Here is an 18,502-nt window from a genome sequence, read left to right as displayed (position 1 = left end):
TTTTGCAATCTTTTTTAGGAAGGCAAAATGCAGAAAAAAGGTACTTAAAAAGTGTGACAAATAGAACAAGTTAACGATATAAGGCGTAAGGCCAAAAAAACCTATGTAAGGCGACTCTGACAACAAAAAATAAAAATAAAAAAGCTATAGAAGGCAACAAAAACAATAATGGAGCGTAGTATGGGATCTTTTTATAATCCCTCTCGCATATTCCTAGTTCATGACAATAATTTCGAAGAACTTTATTAAAATGAATATAGATCTACGGGAAAAAAAAATGACTAAGAAGAGACTTGGACAATAAAGAAATCTTGTTGAAAGTGGCATTTCACAAGTTACAGAAGTTGTTTCCATCTGGGCCGCACCGTGCTACTGACGACAATTTCATTGACCAAAGCTCGTTAATCGTTGACTCAATAATTAGAGAAAAGAACACAATGAATGTCAAAAATTATGTACAACACTCATTTTAATATCAAAAGTTTTTGCCAAATCACTTAAGTATCAAATCAAAGAAAAAACTATTTTTTAAGTGCCTCCGACGAGATATGTCGGCCAAACTTAATTCGTGGCATTTAAAATCAAATTTCATATTTTGGCCGATTGATCTTCCAATATGCTAGTTTCAACAATTCTCGTTCTTTACACTTCTTCCTAGCTGCTTGGCCTGTAGTAGGTATCTGGTTTACTTCTTTAGGTATCAGCACTATAGCTTTCAACCTAAATGGTTTCAATTTCAACCAATCCGTAGTTGATAGTCAAGGTCGTGTAATTAATACCTGGGCTGATATTATTAATCATGCTAATCTTCGTATGGAAGTTATGCATGAACGTAATGCTCATAACTTTCCACTAGACCTAGCTGCTGTCGAAGCTCCATCTACAAATGGATAAGACTTTGTTCTTAGTATAAGTGTAGGTGGTTTTAAAAATCTCGTGAATTGACTTGGGTTACAAGTGTGGTTCGGGCTGTATTAATCGCATCCTTTGGTGTAACTGGTTATTCCTTATCTTGGGACCAAATTGGTTATTTAATTCCATGTGAACTTCTAAATTTTAAAACATACAAAATAAATTTAAAAAAATTAGATATAAAAATAAGTTAATTTTTTTTTACAAATACAATTTTCATTTAAAATAACTTTAAAACTAAGCTTAAAATTTTAAAAGAAAACTCCATATACAGCTGCCGCCAACTAATGTTTGAAAGCAATAAATTGATAAGACTGTTACGTGTTACGTCACCAACATAAAAGGTTTTTTTTTGTTCGAAAGGCCAACATACAAGTTTGCCAGCTCTTTCAAGAGGCGTAAGTGACCTTTGGACTCTCAAAGAGTTGGCAAAGTGGGGTTTGACTACTCCAGCGTTGTATTTTCAATATTTGTTATTCACATGATTCCATCTGTCATTGATCGTAAAATGTTGATCTACTTATTTAGTGGCACATTTAATTTTCATCTTGGGTACATGCCTCACACGAGATTTGATTCGCTTATTGTTAGGTGACCATGTGCACCTAGCTGGATTATGATGTTAAAAAAAGGGCTTTGATGCCCAAACAAATAAAGGTAAATGAGGGATCGTAAAATGTTGATCTACTTATTTAGTGGCACATTTAATTTTCGTCTTGGGTACATGCCTCGCACGAGATTTGATTCGCTTATTGTTAGGTGACCATGTGCACCTAGCTGGATTATGATGTTAAAAAAAGGGGGTCAATCCTCCTTTGATGCCCAAACAAATAAAGGTAAATGAGGCATGAAGACGAAAGAGAAGGACATACTTTTCTAAGAGATCCAGGTGGGCCAGAAACCTAAATGAAGATACCTTGAAATTAAAGTTGGACCATCATCTCAATTAAGTTTTAATCAAAAGCCCAATTCATTTCAGCCCAATTTATTTTAGGTCATCACTAGCACCATAAGAGGTCTCTAATTGATTGTGGTGGTTGATAACCAAACAATTGAACCCTATTACAATACATTTCGGATAAATTTAGAACTTATCTTAAAATTGAGATACAAATTTTAATTAAGTATATATGGAAACTACTAATATCTTATGAATATTAATATTAATTGTTTCCACGTTAATTTTAATATCTTTCTAGATTTCCATTAGGTCCATAGTTCATGTAAGATATAATTAACACATTCACCGTGGATGACTAATCTGTAGAGTAATTCAGTTACAAAACTTTACTCCAAAGAAACATGCCCGTCATCCAAGCATACTGAAATTCACTGACCACATCAAATTTACTAGAAAAATTTACCAAGGATATTGAAAAAATTTCGTTGTTCAACTCAAGCAATGGGGATCGTCTGCTGTACATCTTCGTTTCGTTCTATTCTGCTGAAGTTACTGGAAAAATGAGTAGCTTACTGTTCAGATTGATACTTGCTTGGTATAGGCAAGGGACGAAGTGAATGGGTAGTGAGGGTGGTACTGGAAGAACATGATCATCTTCCTAGAAGACATCAAGTATAAATTAGGGGCTCTGCATCTGGTCTTTGCTGGAAGCAATACCCAATCACGCATCTATAGCAATGACAAAATCCCACAGCAGGATTTCATATATGCTTTCGAGACAGAACAGGATCTACTGTGCATGGAAACAGAGCATGAACATCAGCAAAATGTCAGATTTCTCTAATGAATGATGTGAGTGTACGAGCAATCGTTCGATCGAAGCTTCCCCCAAAATCCACACTTTCAGTCGATGCCATCAGAACAGAAGATTGACCAAATTCTCTGTTCTAACAAATGGGTGCCCGAACGTTTTGAATTTAGGGCTTGTGTCTTGATTTTGCTCTTGCTCTCACGCTCCGGTACTCCCTCCATTTCAAAGTCATCTTCTTTTCTAGTTAGGTTTCTCTGTTGTATTCTCATTCGTATATTGAGGGTCTTCTTTACTGTAGGATCGAGAAATGATCTCACTACTCGTTGAATGCATAAATTCATAGCAGCCGCCCGAAAAGAAATGAATCAGTTGAGTGCGCTACTGCTGCTGCAAAATTACAATGCGTGGGCCGTTCATGGCCTATTGCTAGAGATCGATATCAGATGGAATTGAGCACATTGCAAATGGTCAAGGTGAGATAAATTATGAGTTAACTGCTAAAAACTAATAGAATGAATTCAGAAAACTAATATACAGAGAGTTTCGCATGGATTAGTTGTGAACTCTGAGAATCTTGTTAGTAAAAATTTGTCTAATCATTTATCAATCATAGTTTGGAGTACCAAATTTATCTTGGACAACAACGTTGTCTGGACATGAATGTTTGACAGCAGGAGAACTGATTGTTAGGATATTAGTGAACTGATGTGATGGTAACAATAATTCTTTTTTGAAGCTTATGAAAAGGGGGCCTGCATGTGTCTGGCAATTGATATAGGAATGCCAAAATTATGTTTTATGCCCTTCCTTCAGACAGCAATATTTCCCATCATGTGATTCACACTTTTTAGTTTATCGTCCGAACAGGGTGACATTGGAGATGGTCAAGATGTCCTTGTGAGGGTACACTCGGAATGCCTCACAGGAGACATATTTGGATCTACTAGATGCGACTGCGGCAACCAGCTTGCAGAGGCGATGCAGCAGATAGAAGCGGCTGGTAGGGGCATGCTGGTATACCTCAGAGGGCACGAAGGAAGAGGCATAGGTTCGGGGCACAAACTACGTGCCTATAACCTGCAGGATGATGGGCGGGACACTGTGTAAGCAAATGTCGAACTCGGGTTGCCCGTTGACTCTAGAGAGTATGGAATTGGTGCTTAGGTATTTCTTACTTAAGTCAGGAACTATAATGATGAGAGAGGTCCTAAATAATTTAGCTTCTGAATGAGGTTGGTTCAGGGTCATTGTCATTATATGCTTTGTGGAATAGAGAAGATGAATAAACTAACATCGTCATCCTAAATTTAAAGGTAGATGAATTTCAGTGACAGTTTCAGAAATTGTACATGATGTGTAGGACCTATTAGAGGAAGCTGGCGACTAAAGCAGAGCTTCAAATTCTCATATTAAAAAGACGAGATTTGATTAGTAGAAAGAATCACTCCATCATCAAACTTTTCATAGCATATGGTGCTTAACATATTGACTAATACTGCAGATGTTGCGTGACCTGGGAGTCCGGACAATGAAGCTGATGACGAACAACCCGTCAAAGTATGTGGGGCTTAAAGGTTACGGCTTGGCTATTGCTGGGAGAGTCCCTCTAGTAACTCCAATAACAGAGGAGAACAAGAGATACTTGGAGACAAAACGCTCCAAGATGGGGCACATCTATGGTGCGGAAGTCAACGGCCGCCTCAGCAATCTCATAAGCAAAAACGGCAAGCCGAGTAGTACTGTTTCTTCTGATCTGGCCGTGTTCAACTCATAGGAGCCGCTGGATAGGTCGACTGCTGATGATTTCTTTGGGGGGATACAAGCAATTTCACTGACGGATGGTATTATTACTTTATTTTTTAAGCCCTCAGGTCAGGAATATTGGGATGCCTGCCGACCATGAGTTCTGGAAATTTTGTGCCGATTCAGGTTTATAATTGTTATTCATAATTGTTCTATTGATGTCATTCATCCATTTTGGAAGGCGAAATGGGGAAAGACTAGCCTCTTATTGAAACTTCCTTTTGTGTTGTTACTGGATGGCAGGATTCATGTTTATTCACCTTTCCTTGAATCTGGATGTATCGATCTCTAGAAACCATTGAATATTTCATGAAAACAGAGTTGGTGCAGGATTTATCCCTTATTCACCTTTCCTTGAATCTATTTGTATCGATCTCCTGAGACCATTGCAGTTTTCTTGAAAACAGAGTTTGTGCAGGACCTTATTTCTTTCCTTTTCTGTGACCACCTCAATGGTGACAGATATTACTTGTAGGAATATACTAAAGTCTCTGTTAGATCAACTCTCCACGCTACGAACGAGTTCGGTTTATACTTCGCGAATTAAGACACGTACTTGGAATTTTCGAAGATGCAATTTCCATGTAATGTTCACTGGTCTCCTAAAAACACTAGGAAATACATCACCATTCAATTTCTTGCTTTCTTTGATCAGATTAACTAAACAAAACTTGACGAAGCAGAGATTTTTCTGTAGGGATAGCGAAGTTCACACCTAAGTCTCGACGTTCCTTCTCAAAATGGAGACTTTGAGTTCTACATTATCAATCCTGACAAGCTCAAAGACGCAGGCATCTCCTTCCTTCAGGGAAGTTCCTTTCTGAAATGCGCGCCAACCGGCGGAGAGCTTTCCCGAGCCATGTTGTGGGTAGTACATGAGCTTCACTGGCCATGATCCGTCCGTATATTTAAGAGTTGCAGTTTGTATTCTTCTATTGATGCGTCCCTTAAAAAAACTGCCTGGGACAGTCTGCAAGTTGATTTTTGATCAACAAATGTTCTATAAGTAAGAACATAAAAGGCATGATGACAAACTCAAGAAATGTTATCCAGACTACATTTTTATAATCTCACAGGCAAACCGGGACCATGTAGGAAAATGATGGTCCATTTCAAGAAGGGAATTGATTTCATTCCTGTCCAAATTTTGCACATAAGAACAACATTATCTTGGGATGTTTTCTTACCACACCATTCTTCAATTGATGATGTGCCCGGATAACTACTGCGAAGGAAGGATACTGCAGCTCGTACTTGCCGGCTGCTTTGAGAGCCGTAGTTACCCGCGAAGGTTCAGAAGCAGAGCTAAGAGAAGCCAGCATTGCGGGGCTCACCTTGCATTTGGAATTTTCCATCCTACCTGAATTAGTCAGGCGGGCAGCATAAGAAAAAATGACACAAAACATATGCATTACTAATAGGCTAAGATGCACGCAACCTTCCGAATCTTGTGGCAAAAGCGTCGCTCCTCGATCAGCTCGGAAGCCTTTTGTTTCGGAGCCCAATCCGAGCACAATTGCACGTGAAGTAGTAGCATCATCGACCAAATTCACAGAATCCGATTTCATCGCTTTGGAGGGCTTGTGATGATATGATTTTAGATGCAATTCATCCTTCTCTTTTCTCTTCAGTGAGAAACCATCTAGACTTCGAAGTATAACCGAGAGATTACAGTGATCATCAACGTTTTCTGTTTTAGGCGGGACAAATTCGACAGTGTCGATTAGCGGATAATCTATTTCCGTTGCGCTTTTGTCAAATATGAGCACGTGAAAACCCGAGTCCCCTACGTATTTGAAGACTAAGAAGTGGCCCTCACAGATGGAGTAATGCTCCGCAAATTCCTTCCATCCCTTTGCCAACCAAACCATATCATCCCATTTTTCCAGTTCCACTCTCCAACTTCCACCGTCCGGAACCCTCAAACGCACCGTTTCAGGAAGATTCTTACCATACTTTCTCACAAACCTCTTCGGAATGCCCTAGTTTTGTAACATATTAAGTCATCATAAGTACGTAAACAAGCCATAAGAAAAGAATTCTTAAAGAAAAGAGCTTACAAGCCTTCCAGTTTGAAGTGTGTGAGAGAGTACGATCTTGAAGAAATGAGGTGTCTCCTGTGCAAAACTTCGCCCGCCCTGTTCACCGTCTCTCCGGAGACGGGAAGTCATCCCTCGAGCACAAGTTGTGCAATAGGTAGTAACGTCTGAATCTAACCTAGTTCTGTGGCTTTACATGAGCCAACTTAATTCAATGTAGCATTTAATTGGAGAAGACATTCGTTTCTGGGATGACAGCTACCTTTCGGGAAGCTGTTCACTTTCTGTAATGACGTTAAGGATGGAGAAGAGCTAGCTTAATTATCTCATCATTGCGATGAAGAAAAGTCAATAAACAACTGAACGCTTTTGGAAGCTCATTAAGGAGAACACATTGGGAATCAAACGCATTAAAAGTGGGACGATTTGGTCGTTGGTAGAAATTACATTACGAATAATGCCAAAGAAGCATTTGTACGTCGCAATAGAAATGCACAGACCGATTTTATTTTGATGTAGCATTAAAAAGAGCAAAAAAAAAAAAAAAATTATGACAATCAAACGAGTATTGTATAAAAGTTATGGCACTCAAAAAAGTAATTGTTTTACCTGACGAATTTGGGCAGGCTATCCCATGAGGCCAAAGAAAGGATGACCCACTCAAACTCGACTAGTATCCGTCACGTTTAAGGTAGTCAACCTATCATATCCTCTGCGGACTAAATATTATTGCTGGAAGAGTCTTACTAGTAATTCCTATAACAAGAATTGGAAATTACAAATTGTATATCTACTATCAACAGAAGAACTTTAGCCTCTGAAAATTCCTTAGCCGTGAGTCCGCATTTTTACGGCGATCATACTTAATTTTTTTTCCAGCTAATATTTAGGTAACATTCACAATAGGTAAGTTGAAAAGGTGAAAGACTAGTCCTCTCATGGAACTTCCTCCTTCAATGCCAATGCTGGCTTTGAAAATTCATTCTGATTATTTCAAGTAGTGATTACTAGACTTCAATTTGAATCTACTTGTGTATTGATCACTAGAGAGCATCATTGCTTCACAAAGATTGATAAAATATCATTCGAGAATATAAATGAATCAATAGATGTTGTAAAAGGTCTTTTATTAATTTTAGACAGGAAAGTAAATGTCAAGAAATTTGAAGGTACGCAGATTGGAAGTAATCGGGGCCACCCATGTAAATGCAGGTAAAGATAAATTGTAGAAAAGTAAAGATAAATATAGAAAAAAAATTTGAGCTTCCTGATTAATTGTGGAGATTTTACAATGAATACAATTTTTGCATTTATAAACTATTTAGAGACGGTTACATACGATGGTCACATACAATGGCTATTGAATTTGAAAGAACAAATAGCTTCCTAATCCTATATGTGGCTACAGGAAATTATTCTGCAATCTCCCACTATTAAGTAACACTTCTAATAAGAAGATGTGAAATAACCATCCAGCAGTTATGTTCCGGTGTCAATTCATCATTACTGCCTTCGAGTTCCAACACTAAGTAAAATCTGCAATGGCTATCGACGACTTCGTCGAATGGTGAAGGTTCTCATAGATAAATGATGTTTGGTGTTGATGACTCCATAAGAGCGTTGCCGATTTTTTTGACAAAATTATTTATCAACTCAATTTGTTACTTGTAGATAATAATCAAAAGTTGATCATTTTTTTTTATGTTAACGTATGCCCCTTTTCAAAATTAACCGAATGATTCATCAATCATTCGATTCTTTTTAAATTAGATAATCAAGAGTCATTATATGCACCATTGTCATCACCAAATTTGTGCTATTACTCCATGAATGGTGTCATTTGCAATATTTTTTTGCTTATTGAATCTTGTTTACTCATAATAACTTGGCTTTTGTTTAATTATATTGGGCCATGTTTTAAGGGTAAGTAAAAAATTTCAATGAACTTATTAATGTCAAACGAGTAAATTTCAAGATCCGTAGCCCTATCTATTCTCGTTTTCTTTTATTTTGGAAGGCTTTAAGTTTAAGCAAACATAAGGCTTGCCGAGCACAAAATTTGCAACATATAGTTCAATATTTTCCTCTTGGTCAATTCATCATCTGACTTTCGACCAAAAAAAAAAAAATATCATCATCTGACTCATAATTTTTTACTAAAGTCACGTGCTATGTAAAGCCTTCGTGGGACCTTTTATCTCTATCTTTAATCATTTGCCCATGTTTAGATACTCTCGTTGTCAATTGAAATAAATCAGCAAAGCATTGGCCCTCGAACTTTTCTCTAAGAATGAATTTGAATCCATCAAAAGCCAAATTCGTAAGTACTTTTGTTGAGAACGACATGAGACATCTATTTCTAACCTTTCTTAAATCAAGCACTAAACCGACTGATTGACTAACTATTATATTAATAAAGTCTAGCCACATCAACGATCGATATTTGGGGTATCATTTTATGAGATTGAGAATGCAATTGTTGTTTCATCTCTGCCCAATTACACACAAATTAGGTGGTAAATATATATACCAAGTGAAATTAGCTTTTAGAAAAGACAAAGAAAATAACCTAAGTATTAAAAACTATTTGTCCATGCTTCCCCACACTGGACTATAAATCGAACAATGTGTTCGATAATCGATTGTTCAATTTCGCTTATAAAAATGGCAAAGTCTTGCATTTTGAAACCTTTTAAAAATAGCTTGTTATTGATCCATTCAAAATGCAATTTCCTCCAAACATGTATAATAACACTCATGTCTAGTCCCAATTATTGTCGTACTATTTCGAAAAACCGTGCAGAGTTTTAACTGTGGATTTGGTGGGCCATTTTGCCCGCTAAGTGTTGATGCTGGTTTTGTAGGATTTTTCCTAACGTCAATTGGCATGTTAGGCTGAATAGAAATATTCACATTGGGTGATATATCAATGGGGCCCCTGCCGCTACATTTTCCAGAGCCACTCACTTTACATTTTTACTATTCAATAATTGACCAACCCGTCGACTAGTTTGATTTACGAAATTGTCGTGACTAATTTGGTTTCTTTGACCAACACTAGCCTGACTATTTCAATTATTTTGACTTTGATTAGACGATTCAAGCCTTTGCATAATTTTTACAGGGGTTGACTACCCTGACCAACATTATAAATATCAATAAATGGAGAAGACTAGAAATGTACCCATTGATCTTGGCATCGAGAGGGCATCATTTATGACGTTGATGATGGTCGACTTGATTACATCGGTTATATCACTCACAATGTAATCGGCCATATCATTTTGTTGCTTTTCAAATATTCTTCTCATGGTTAATGCCACGTTGACATCTGGTGCAGCCTCTCTCAATTACTCATCATTGAGATGCAATTGGAAGATCAACTTCCTCACATTGATTACCTTCTACGGCTCTCCTAGCAATTGAAGTGTCGGAATGCGCGGTCGCCTCATTATCAGTTTGTGGTAATGGATTGTTGTTGCCAGCACCATTGTCGGACTCTTGTTGATGTATGATTCTTGCATTGTAGTCTCCTCAAATCAACAAAATGTGTCTCACCAAGCATGCAAAAAAGATATTTCACCAAAAATGATGAAATATTTTCTGAGAATGTGGAAGAATTCACATGAATCAACAAAGGTTGTGAAGGGTCCTTTCTTGATTTTGGACAGAAAAGTTAATGACAACAAATTTAAAGGTATGGAGATTTGATGCAATCGTGGCCAGCCATGCAAATGTAGGAAAGTAAAGACAGATTTAGAACATTGAAATCCGTGATTGATTGAGGGGATTTTATTATATATGGGGTATCTATAACTCTCTATGACAGTTATGTATGATGTTGCATAAATGAGTTACCGAATGTGAAAGAACAAATAACTTTCTAATCCTATTTACGATTTGTTTCTTCAGAATTTTTCCGGGATAAAATATCTTTCATCGAAATTTGCTCTTCGGCTTTTAAATGAGATAAAGGGTCTTGTGGCGATCTTGGATAGGAGAGATCTAGATAATCAGAAAACCAACACACAAAATATGCAAAGATTCCAATAAAATTTTACAAATGTGGTCCCAACTGGAGTTTGACTGGACGGAGAGATTCGATAAGCACAATTCAAAGGAAGTCGATACACATGAATTTGGGAGAAACTATACAATCTATAATATCAAACCGGAGTTTGGAATTACTTAACAAGCACAACTCCTACCCAAAAATAGCGAACCAAATGTACCTAAAACTATGCCGGAGTTTGACTCGACAACATAGTTTGAATACGCCTTGATGATACATAAGAGTTTGACTCGATAGTGCAAAATCTAAGATAAAGATCAACGCCCGAGTTTGATTTAACGGCGAGAATTTGAAAGCTACAACTAAGGAAAGTAAAGTGCACTGCCATAAGTAAAGATAAATTTTGTTGATTTGTTCGAGGGGCTTTCTATATATGCTTGATGCCTTGATGGTACTTATAATGCTTGAGCAGTTACCCGCTCTTCGACTAATGTAGCTTTTGTTATGTCGATAACTTCTACGTTCACCATATCCCACGAGTCTATTTGACCAAGTCCTTATGAAACTACTGACTTCCTTTGTATCGGTTCGTTCCTTTTCTTTTCTTGGTCGGATAAATTGTGCCCACGTTCTTCCTTTTGAGCCGAGTCTCTGGGGAATTGTTCCAACGCCCAAGTAACTGCCATGCCTTAGGATTGCTTGTATCGATTCAGTCCTCTTCTTCCTTTGTTCATGTGGGCTATACTCACGTTCTTCGTATCTTGAGAAAGCTGTTTTATCACTCGGATCACTGTCAATAAACTGTTCTCCCACCACGTATTCTAGGGCAATATCGACTTTTTCTAGCGCACCCTTGGAAAACATCCAGATGCTTGGCGGGATCATTCCTTGTTGGCACCAATTTTACAGTTATTTCATCCATCTTTAATAAATCTTGGTACGTGTCATTATCCTTCCCCGGGATTAATAGTCCATTTGATGTTTACTCACTGACGATACTTATAGGAATCCTCACGTGTCCTGCACATGACTTCTTCATGTCTTGATGCTGTCAGGACACTTGCTCCTTGTAACACCCTAGGATTTGTGAACTACTGGATAAGGGAAATAATGAAGGTGGGGCCCATTCTTACCTCTTTCTTCTTGGTCAAAGGCGGCAGCAACTCTTTCCCTCTCTCTCTCTTCCACGTTCACTCCTCTGCTGCCTCTTCTTTTCTCTTCTCCTTCTTTCTTCTTTTCTTCCTTCTTTAGCCCTTATTTCGTGTGACCACAGCCACCGCCATTGCCTCCACCCTTCACCTATCCTTCCATCCGCCACTCCAGATCGTCACCACCACCGTCGTCGTCACTGTAGTAGCCCAGAATAGCTGCGAGATGATCCCACAGCCGGAGTCCCCTGTTTTGCGTTTGTTACTGCTGCTCTGCTCGAACCCTCGCTGTTGCAGCGACACCCAACCCCCAGCACCGCCTCAGCCACCACCTCAGCCCTCCACTGACCTCTAGCTACCATCCTCGACCGCCTACAACCGCTGCAAAGCAGTCGGAGAGCCTTGGACAGCCCAAACCCGAGACCCTGCTCTGCCTCTCCTGTTTCACGCCCGAGCTCTGTTTTGCTGCTGTCCCGTGCTGCTCTGTCACTCCTCAGCCCAGCTCCGCTTCCCTCCAACCACCACAGACCTCCCTTGATGTTATCCAGCTATCACCAAGTCAAGCCGCCGCCATAGCACGCCGAAATAGCCACAAACAGTCTGCACAGTCCCGGTTCCCCTGTTTTTCCTGCATTTGCTCCTCTGTTTTGTCTGCTGCTGCTGTTGCTTCTGTTTGCAGCTCACAGTCGCTGCTTCGGCCACCCTCTGCCACCACCACCACCTCCTTCGAATTCCCTTAGACCTCCACCAGCCGTCCCCATCGTCGTCTCGGCCGTTCGCCGCCCGGAACAGTGGAGAACAGCCGCCTCAGCCCCTGCCCGTGCCTGCTCTGTTCTATTCGTGAGTGCCCTGTTCGGGCCTTTTTCGTGGGCCAACGGGCTGGGCAGTGGCCCTATCTGACCAGGGCCGTGTCCTGTAAAATGGGCCTAGTGGGCCGGCCAAATTGGCCGAGAGCCAAGGCCGTGTGCCGGCTCCGTGGGCCAAGTTGGCCAAGTTCCCAGGTCCGTGTGCCGAGACCACGGGCCAAGTGTCCGAGAATTGGAGCCCAAGTGGCCTAGTCCGTTGGCAAAGTTTCCAGGCCAAGTCCAAAGCTCGTGCGAAGGGATTTTCAAGGATCGCCAACATACTCGCCTCGCATAATTGACGGTGAGTCGACCTCTAATCCTTGGCTAAGTCGTTAATTACGTTTGGATTAGTTTAATTAGATTATTACGGTGTTTTGGTAGATTAATTATGGCCGATTTAGGCTAGAAACTCGATTTAGGTTAAATGGCCATAATTAATTGGATTAATTTGATTGTGGCTAGTTTGGACGGAATAATTGATTAATTGATTGACATTGCTTGATTGCGAGCGAATAATAGGTCGAGGGTGAGCGTATGATTGATTGGTGATTTGGATTTAATTACGTACGATTGGATTGAATGTTTGTCATTGAATTATTGATCTACGCTTGATTATAATTTATGTGGATTAATTGATGAAATGCCTTGACGGATGGCTAGTTAAATTGATTGATTGGTTGGAGTTCGATCACTCGATTTATGGGTGCGAGGTCGCATGGACAACATATGCATTTGTGTGATTACTCAAGAGTTTTGTTGTGTGAGCATATCGCGTGAGCATTTGACTAAATGTGGATTATAAACCGGCTATTTGCTGAGTATGCTTGAGTGGTCACACGATGGATTATTCCTGGCAAGTTCGTATCGTGCCGGTCGTACGGAATCATATGACTTGTCGGATGCACATCGGTCCGTGCCGTGCCAGTCGTATGGATCACATGGATTGTCGGATGCCGATCGCAGCTTGTGACGGACCGAAGCCCTTACATGGATTCCTGACGGTGTCGTGTCGTGCCGATCGTACGAATCGCACGGGATATCAGATGCCGTCGCCGGAAGTAAGGGACAAAGCCTGGTCCGCCCGGTCGTAGTGTAAAGTCACACCGATCGTGTGCAATTAGGCCGGATGGCCGTTAATAATCGGACCACGTGTGGTGTCTGCGTATGCGATTGACATGATGTCTATGGGTTGTTATGTGTGGTACATTATGACGAGTATTGCATACCGTGTGATTTTCGATAGGTGAGCTGCATGTGATTGAGATATTTATATATCAATATGTGATTGATCGATAGGACCCTCTGACAAATCTACGCCTTAGCCGGGCTTAGGCGTTGACTCACCGAGATTTATATCTCACACCATCGTTGTTAAACCATTTTTCAGGTTCTAAGTGATGAAGCTAGTAATTCTTGAAAAACCGATAAGGATGAAAGTGACGTAGCCCTATTGTAGTAGGTGCGAAGTTGATCCTACCCCGTCCCGAAGTATGGGACTGATTAGCGTGTCATTTCGGTTGACTCACGACGTGATTGTAAATAAGATCATGTTTTTGAATTAATGCGTTTTCCTACTTGCCTATCCCTATTTTATATTTTTGTCCGGGAATATTATACGTTTCCACATGCGTAGTTTATCTCATGGGTTGATAGCGTGCCTGTGATGCTATCCTTTTAACTCGAGGGACGAGATGACAGGGATGCCGCGCGCTCGAGGATCGGGGCGTGACACTCCTCATGTGTCTAGGACGTGTATCGATCCCTCATGCGCGTAGCACGTGTATGATGGACAAATTATTTTGAGTGTGAACATGGTTACGAGATTTTATTCTACAATATTCTATTATTAAGCAACACGTATCAATAAGAAGTTGTAAAATAACCACCCAGTAGTTATGTTTCCTTGTCAATTTATCATTATTGCCTTTGAGTTCCAACATTTCATAGAATCTACAGCGGCTGCCAATGGTGAAGGTTCTCATTGATAACTGACGTTTTGTGTCAATAACTTTATCGGAGAGTTGTCGATTGTTTAAACCAAACTGTTTATCGACTCGGCTTGTCACTTATCTCTAATAACCAAAAGTTGACCATTTTTTAGTGTCGACAATGACCTGTATGATGAACACAAGACCGCTATTTGATGTTCGCAATATGCAATGGAGAGATCCCAGTAATGAGCAGCGACCTGTATGGAATCCATATATGGAGCATCCTAATGCGGTGTTCACATAGTCACATTCGTCTCACCGAAGGAAAAAGCATCGAGAAACACAAGATTGTCCCGTCTATCACTGCAAAAACTGTGCTTAGTCTGAGAAAAAGCTAAAGCAGAGATTCGCATTGGAAATTCTGAACTTCTTCAGCACTAAAAATGTACTTGTGATGCTTCCTCTGCTGTTAGAAGTGTAAAATCATTTTGTGCAAGGGTTCTTGAAGATGAAGACATTAAACACGATAGTGCTCAAACACACAGAGGTCTCCTTCCTTAGAGAAGCTTCCTTCACAAAACTACTCTGCCAAAGGCGAGCATCTGGGGACAATTGTTTGGAAGAAGAGAAGTGAGTGAAAGCAATTAGATACATAGGTGGACTCAAACTTTTGTAGAGACCCTGCATTGTTCTCTTTCTTCGATTTATAGTTTGTCGAATAAATACACATGTAACCGGAATTTCACTGGTCTCCAGAGAACGTCAGAATGCATCACCATTCAATTGCTTGCAGCTTTCGACCCAAAAAAAAAAAAAAATTACATGCAGCAGAAAGGCTTGCTTTCTTTGATCTGATTATCTAAACAAAACATAGTTTAAGCAGAGATTTTTCTGATGGCATACCAAAGTTTACACCTAAGTCTCGACATTCCTTCTGAAAATGGAGACTTTGAATTCTATATCATCATTTCTAACAAGCTCGAACACACAGACATCTCCTTCCTTTAGAGAAGTTCCTTTCTGAAACGCGCCCCAACCGGCAGAGAGCTTTCCCGAGCCATGTTGTGGGTAGTACAGGAGCTTCACTGGCCATGATCCGTCCAAATGCTTAAGAGTTGCGGTTTGCATTCTTCCATTGATGCGTCCCTTAAAAAAAGCACCTCGGATATTCTGCTTAGTACATTTTTTATCAACAAATGAACTATGAATAAGAACATAAAAGGTATGATGACTAACACAAGAAATGTCAATAGGATGACACCTTACGAGAACCGTTATCTCAGGTTCTTCTCTTACCACATTATGCCCCAATAGATTATGTGACCGGATAACTACTTTGAAGGAAGGATACTGCGGCTTGTACTTGTTGGCTGCTTTGAGAGCCGACGATGCCCGAGATCGTTTAGAAGTAGAGGTACTAGAAGCCAGCATGGCGGGGCTCACCTTGCGTTTGGAATTTTCCATCCTACCTGAATGAGCGAGGTGGAGAGCATAAGAAAAAATGACACAAAGCCTATGCATTACTAATAGGCTAAGGTTCACACACTTTCTGAATCTTGTGGCAAAATCTTGGCTCCTTGATCAGTTCGGAAGCCTTTGAATTTGGAACCGGATCCAAGATTACAGTGACCATCAGCATCTTCCATCTTAGGCGGGACAAATTCGACAGTGCCGGGGTTCAATTCTTGCTGTCAGCGTACCTTAGCGAATAATCTATTTCCGTTGCGCTTTTGTAGAAAATGAGCACTTGAAAATCCAAGTCCCCTACGTGTTTGAAGACTAAAAAGTGGCCCTCAAGGATAGAGTAATGCTCCGCAAATTCCTTCCATCCCTTTGATAACCAAACCATTTCATCCCATTTTTCCAATTCCACTCTCCAACTTCCACCATTCGGAACCCTCAAACGCACCGTTTCGGGAAGATTCTGGCCATACTTTCTCACAAACATCTTCGGAATGCCCTAGTTTCATAACATATAAAGTCGTCATAAGTAAGTAAACAAGCGGTGCCAGATTATATTTTAGCACGAACCGACTCGTAAGAAAAGGCTAGTGCGTACAAGGCTTCGACCTTCCAAGCCTTGGTACGTCCAGAAGAATTCTTAAAGAAAAGAACTTACAAGCCTTCCAGTGTGAAGTGTGAGAGTATGATCTTAAAGAAATGAGGTGTCTCCAGTGCAAAACCACGCCGGCGCTGTTCATCGTCTCTCCGGAGACGGGAAGTCATCCCTCGAGCACAAGTTGTGTAATAGGTTGTAACGTCTGAATCTAACCTAGCTCTGTGGCTTTACATGAGCCAACTTAAATCAATGGAGCATTTAATTGGAGAAGACATTGGTGTCTGGGATGACAGCTACCTTTCGGGAAGCTGCTCATCTTCTCTAATGGTGTTAAGGACGGAGAAGAGATTTCGGAATGCTTTCGGAAGCTCATTAAGGAGAACACATTGGGAATCGAACGCATTAAGGCCCTGTTTGGTTCAGCATTTGGCTAAGGGACTTTAAGAAAATGCAAAATACCTTTGGGCTAAAGGCCTTTTTCAAAATGCAAGTAGTGTTTGGTAAAGTGTATTTTAAAACCACATTTGAAAAGCAATTTTGACGTAAATGTTGTTTGGTAAAAAATAAAGTTTGTAAAATATTTTTTCTTTTTGAAAAAAAGGCGGCGGCGACCGGCGACGGTGACGATCGGCCACCGGCAGCGGTGACAGGTGGCGGCTGGCGGCGGCTGCAGTAAGCGAAGGTGACAAAATTAAAATAATAAAAAAATTAGTTGCATTTCGCAAAAGTCCTTTAGTCCAAAGTACCTCTAGAGGTATTTTGGGCTAAATGACTTTGGAGAGCATTTGAAATGCAATTGCATCTTCCTAAAGTGAATAAAAAAATGAACCAAACACCATTTACATTTGGCCAAGGGACTTTAGAGCCCCAATGCTCATTTGCAATGCTGAGCCAAACAGGGCCTAAATGTTGGACGATTTGGTAGTTGGTAGAAATTACATCAAGAATAATGCCAATGAAGCTAAGATTTGTATGTCGCATTAGAAATAAAAATACGGATTTTACTCCGCTGTAGCACTAAAAAAAGCGAAAAAAAAAGTCATGACAGTCAAATGAGTGTTATATGAAAGTTATGTCACTCATATTGTTCTTGGAGTCACGCTTTGCACTCCGAGCTAAAATGAGGGAATTGTTTACTTGGCGGATCTCGGCAGACTATCCTGTGATATATATGAATCGCCAAAGGTTGTAAATGCAGGCAAGTAAAGATAACAATATATATATATATATATATATATTGAGTTCCGTAATTAATCGAAGGGAATCTACAATCAATACACTGGTGATATTTGTTGTGTCCCTGCCTTCTTACGATGGGTTTGGCCCATCGAGAATATCAGGTTTGCCCCTGGTACTCAACTCCAGCACCGAAAATTGAGACTTTTAACACAAGATCGTCTCCGTCGATTGCGGCAAATGCTCGCCGACAGGCAGAGCAAAGCGCCACATGCTCGTTCGGACAGCTCCTCATCTTCACCGGTAGCAACTTGTTTGTTTGCCTGAATATGTATCTTGATGAATCCACAAGGAGTACTCTGCTCCGCCCATATTTTCAAACAGCCAGTATGAATTTAATGATTGTTTCAGAGATTGTATAGAGTTTGTAGGACTACCAGAGGAAGCTGGTTACTAGAGCAGAGCATCAAATTATCATCTTAAAGCGATTAGATCTATATGGGTATAAAGAATCACTCCGTCATCAAGCTTTTCATAGCGTTTGACCCCTTTTGTATTAGTATTTAACATCTTGACTTACACAGTTATACTGCAGATGATCAGAACAACGAAGCTGATGACGACAACCCCGCGAAGTGTGTGGGGCTTAAAAGGTTATGGCTTGACTATTGCTGGGGAGAGTACCTCTAGTAACTCCAGTAACAATGGATAACAGAAGATACTTGGAGACGAAACGTTCTAAGATGGGGCACATCTACGGTGCGGAAGTCAATGGCCACTTGAGCAATCTCATCAGCAAACAGGGCAAGCCAAGGTAATGTCTCTTCTGATCTGGCTGTGCCTGACTCATTGGAGTCGCCGCTGG

At 40.2% G+C, this 18,502-nt stretch overlaps 1 protein-coding gene and 1 pseudogene across 1 annotated transcript; one reads left to right on the top strand and one right to left on the bottom strand.

The window, feature by feature from the left end:
* Positions 1-2,459: 2,459 nt before the first annotated feature.
* On the top strand, positions 2,460-4,560 carry LOC125315307 (annotated as a pseudogene).
* Positions 4,561-5,142: 582 nt separating this feature from the next.
* LOC125315306 (B3 domain-containing transcription factor VRN1-like) lies at positions 5,143-6,598 on the bottom strand. Its single transcript, XM_048279759.1, has 4 exons — positions 6,521-6,598; positions 5,866-6,409; positions 5,615-5,787; positions 5,143-5,397 (listed from the first exon to the last, which is right to left on the bottom strand). The coding sequence occupies exons 1-4, from the start codon at positions 6,596-6,598 to the stop codon at positions 5,143-5,145; spliced, it is 1,050 nt and encodes a 349-aa protein (XP_048135716.1).
* Positions 6,599-18,502: the final 11,904 nt, after the last annotated feature.

Source organism: Rhodamnia argentea, chromosome 5 (assembly GCF_020921035.1).
Source record: "Rhodamnia argentea isolate NSW1041297 chromosome 5, ASM2092103v1, whole genome shotgun sequence".
Taxonomy (NCBI): domain Eukaryota; kingdom Viridiplantae; phylum Streptophyta; class Magnoliopsida; order Myrtales; family Myrtaceae; genus Rhodamnia; species Rhodamnia argentea.
This window is presented reverse-complemented; position numbering and strand designations above follow the sequence as displayed.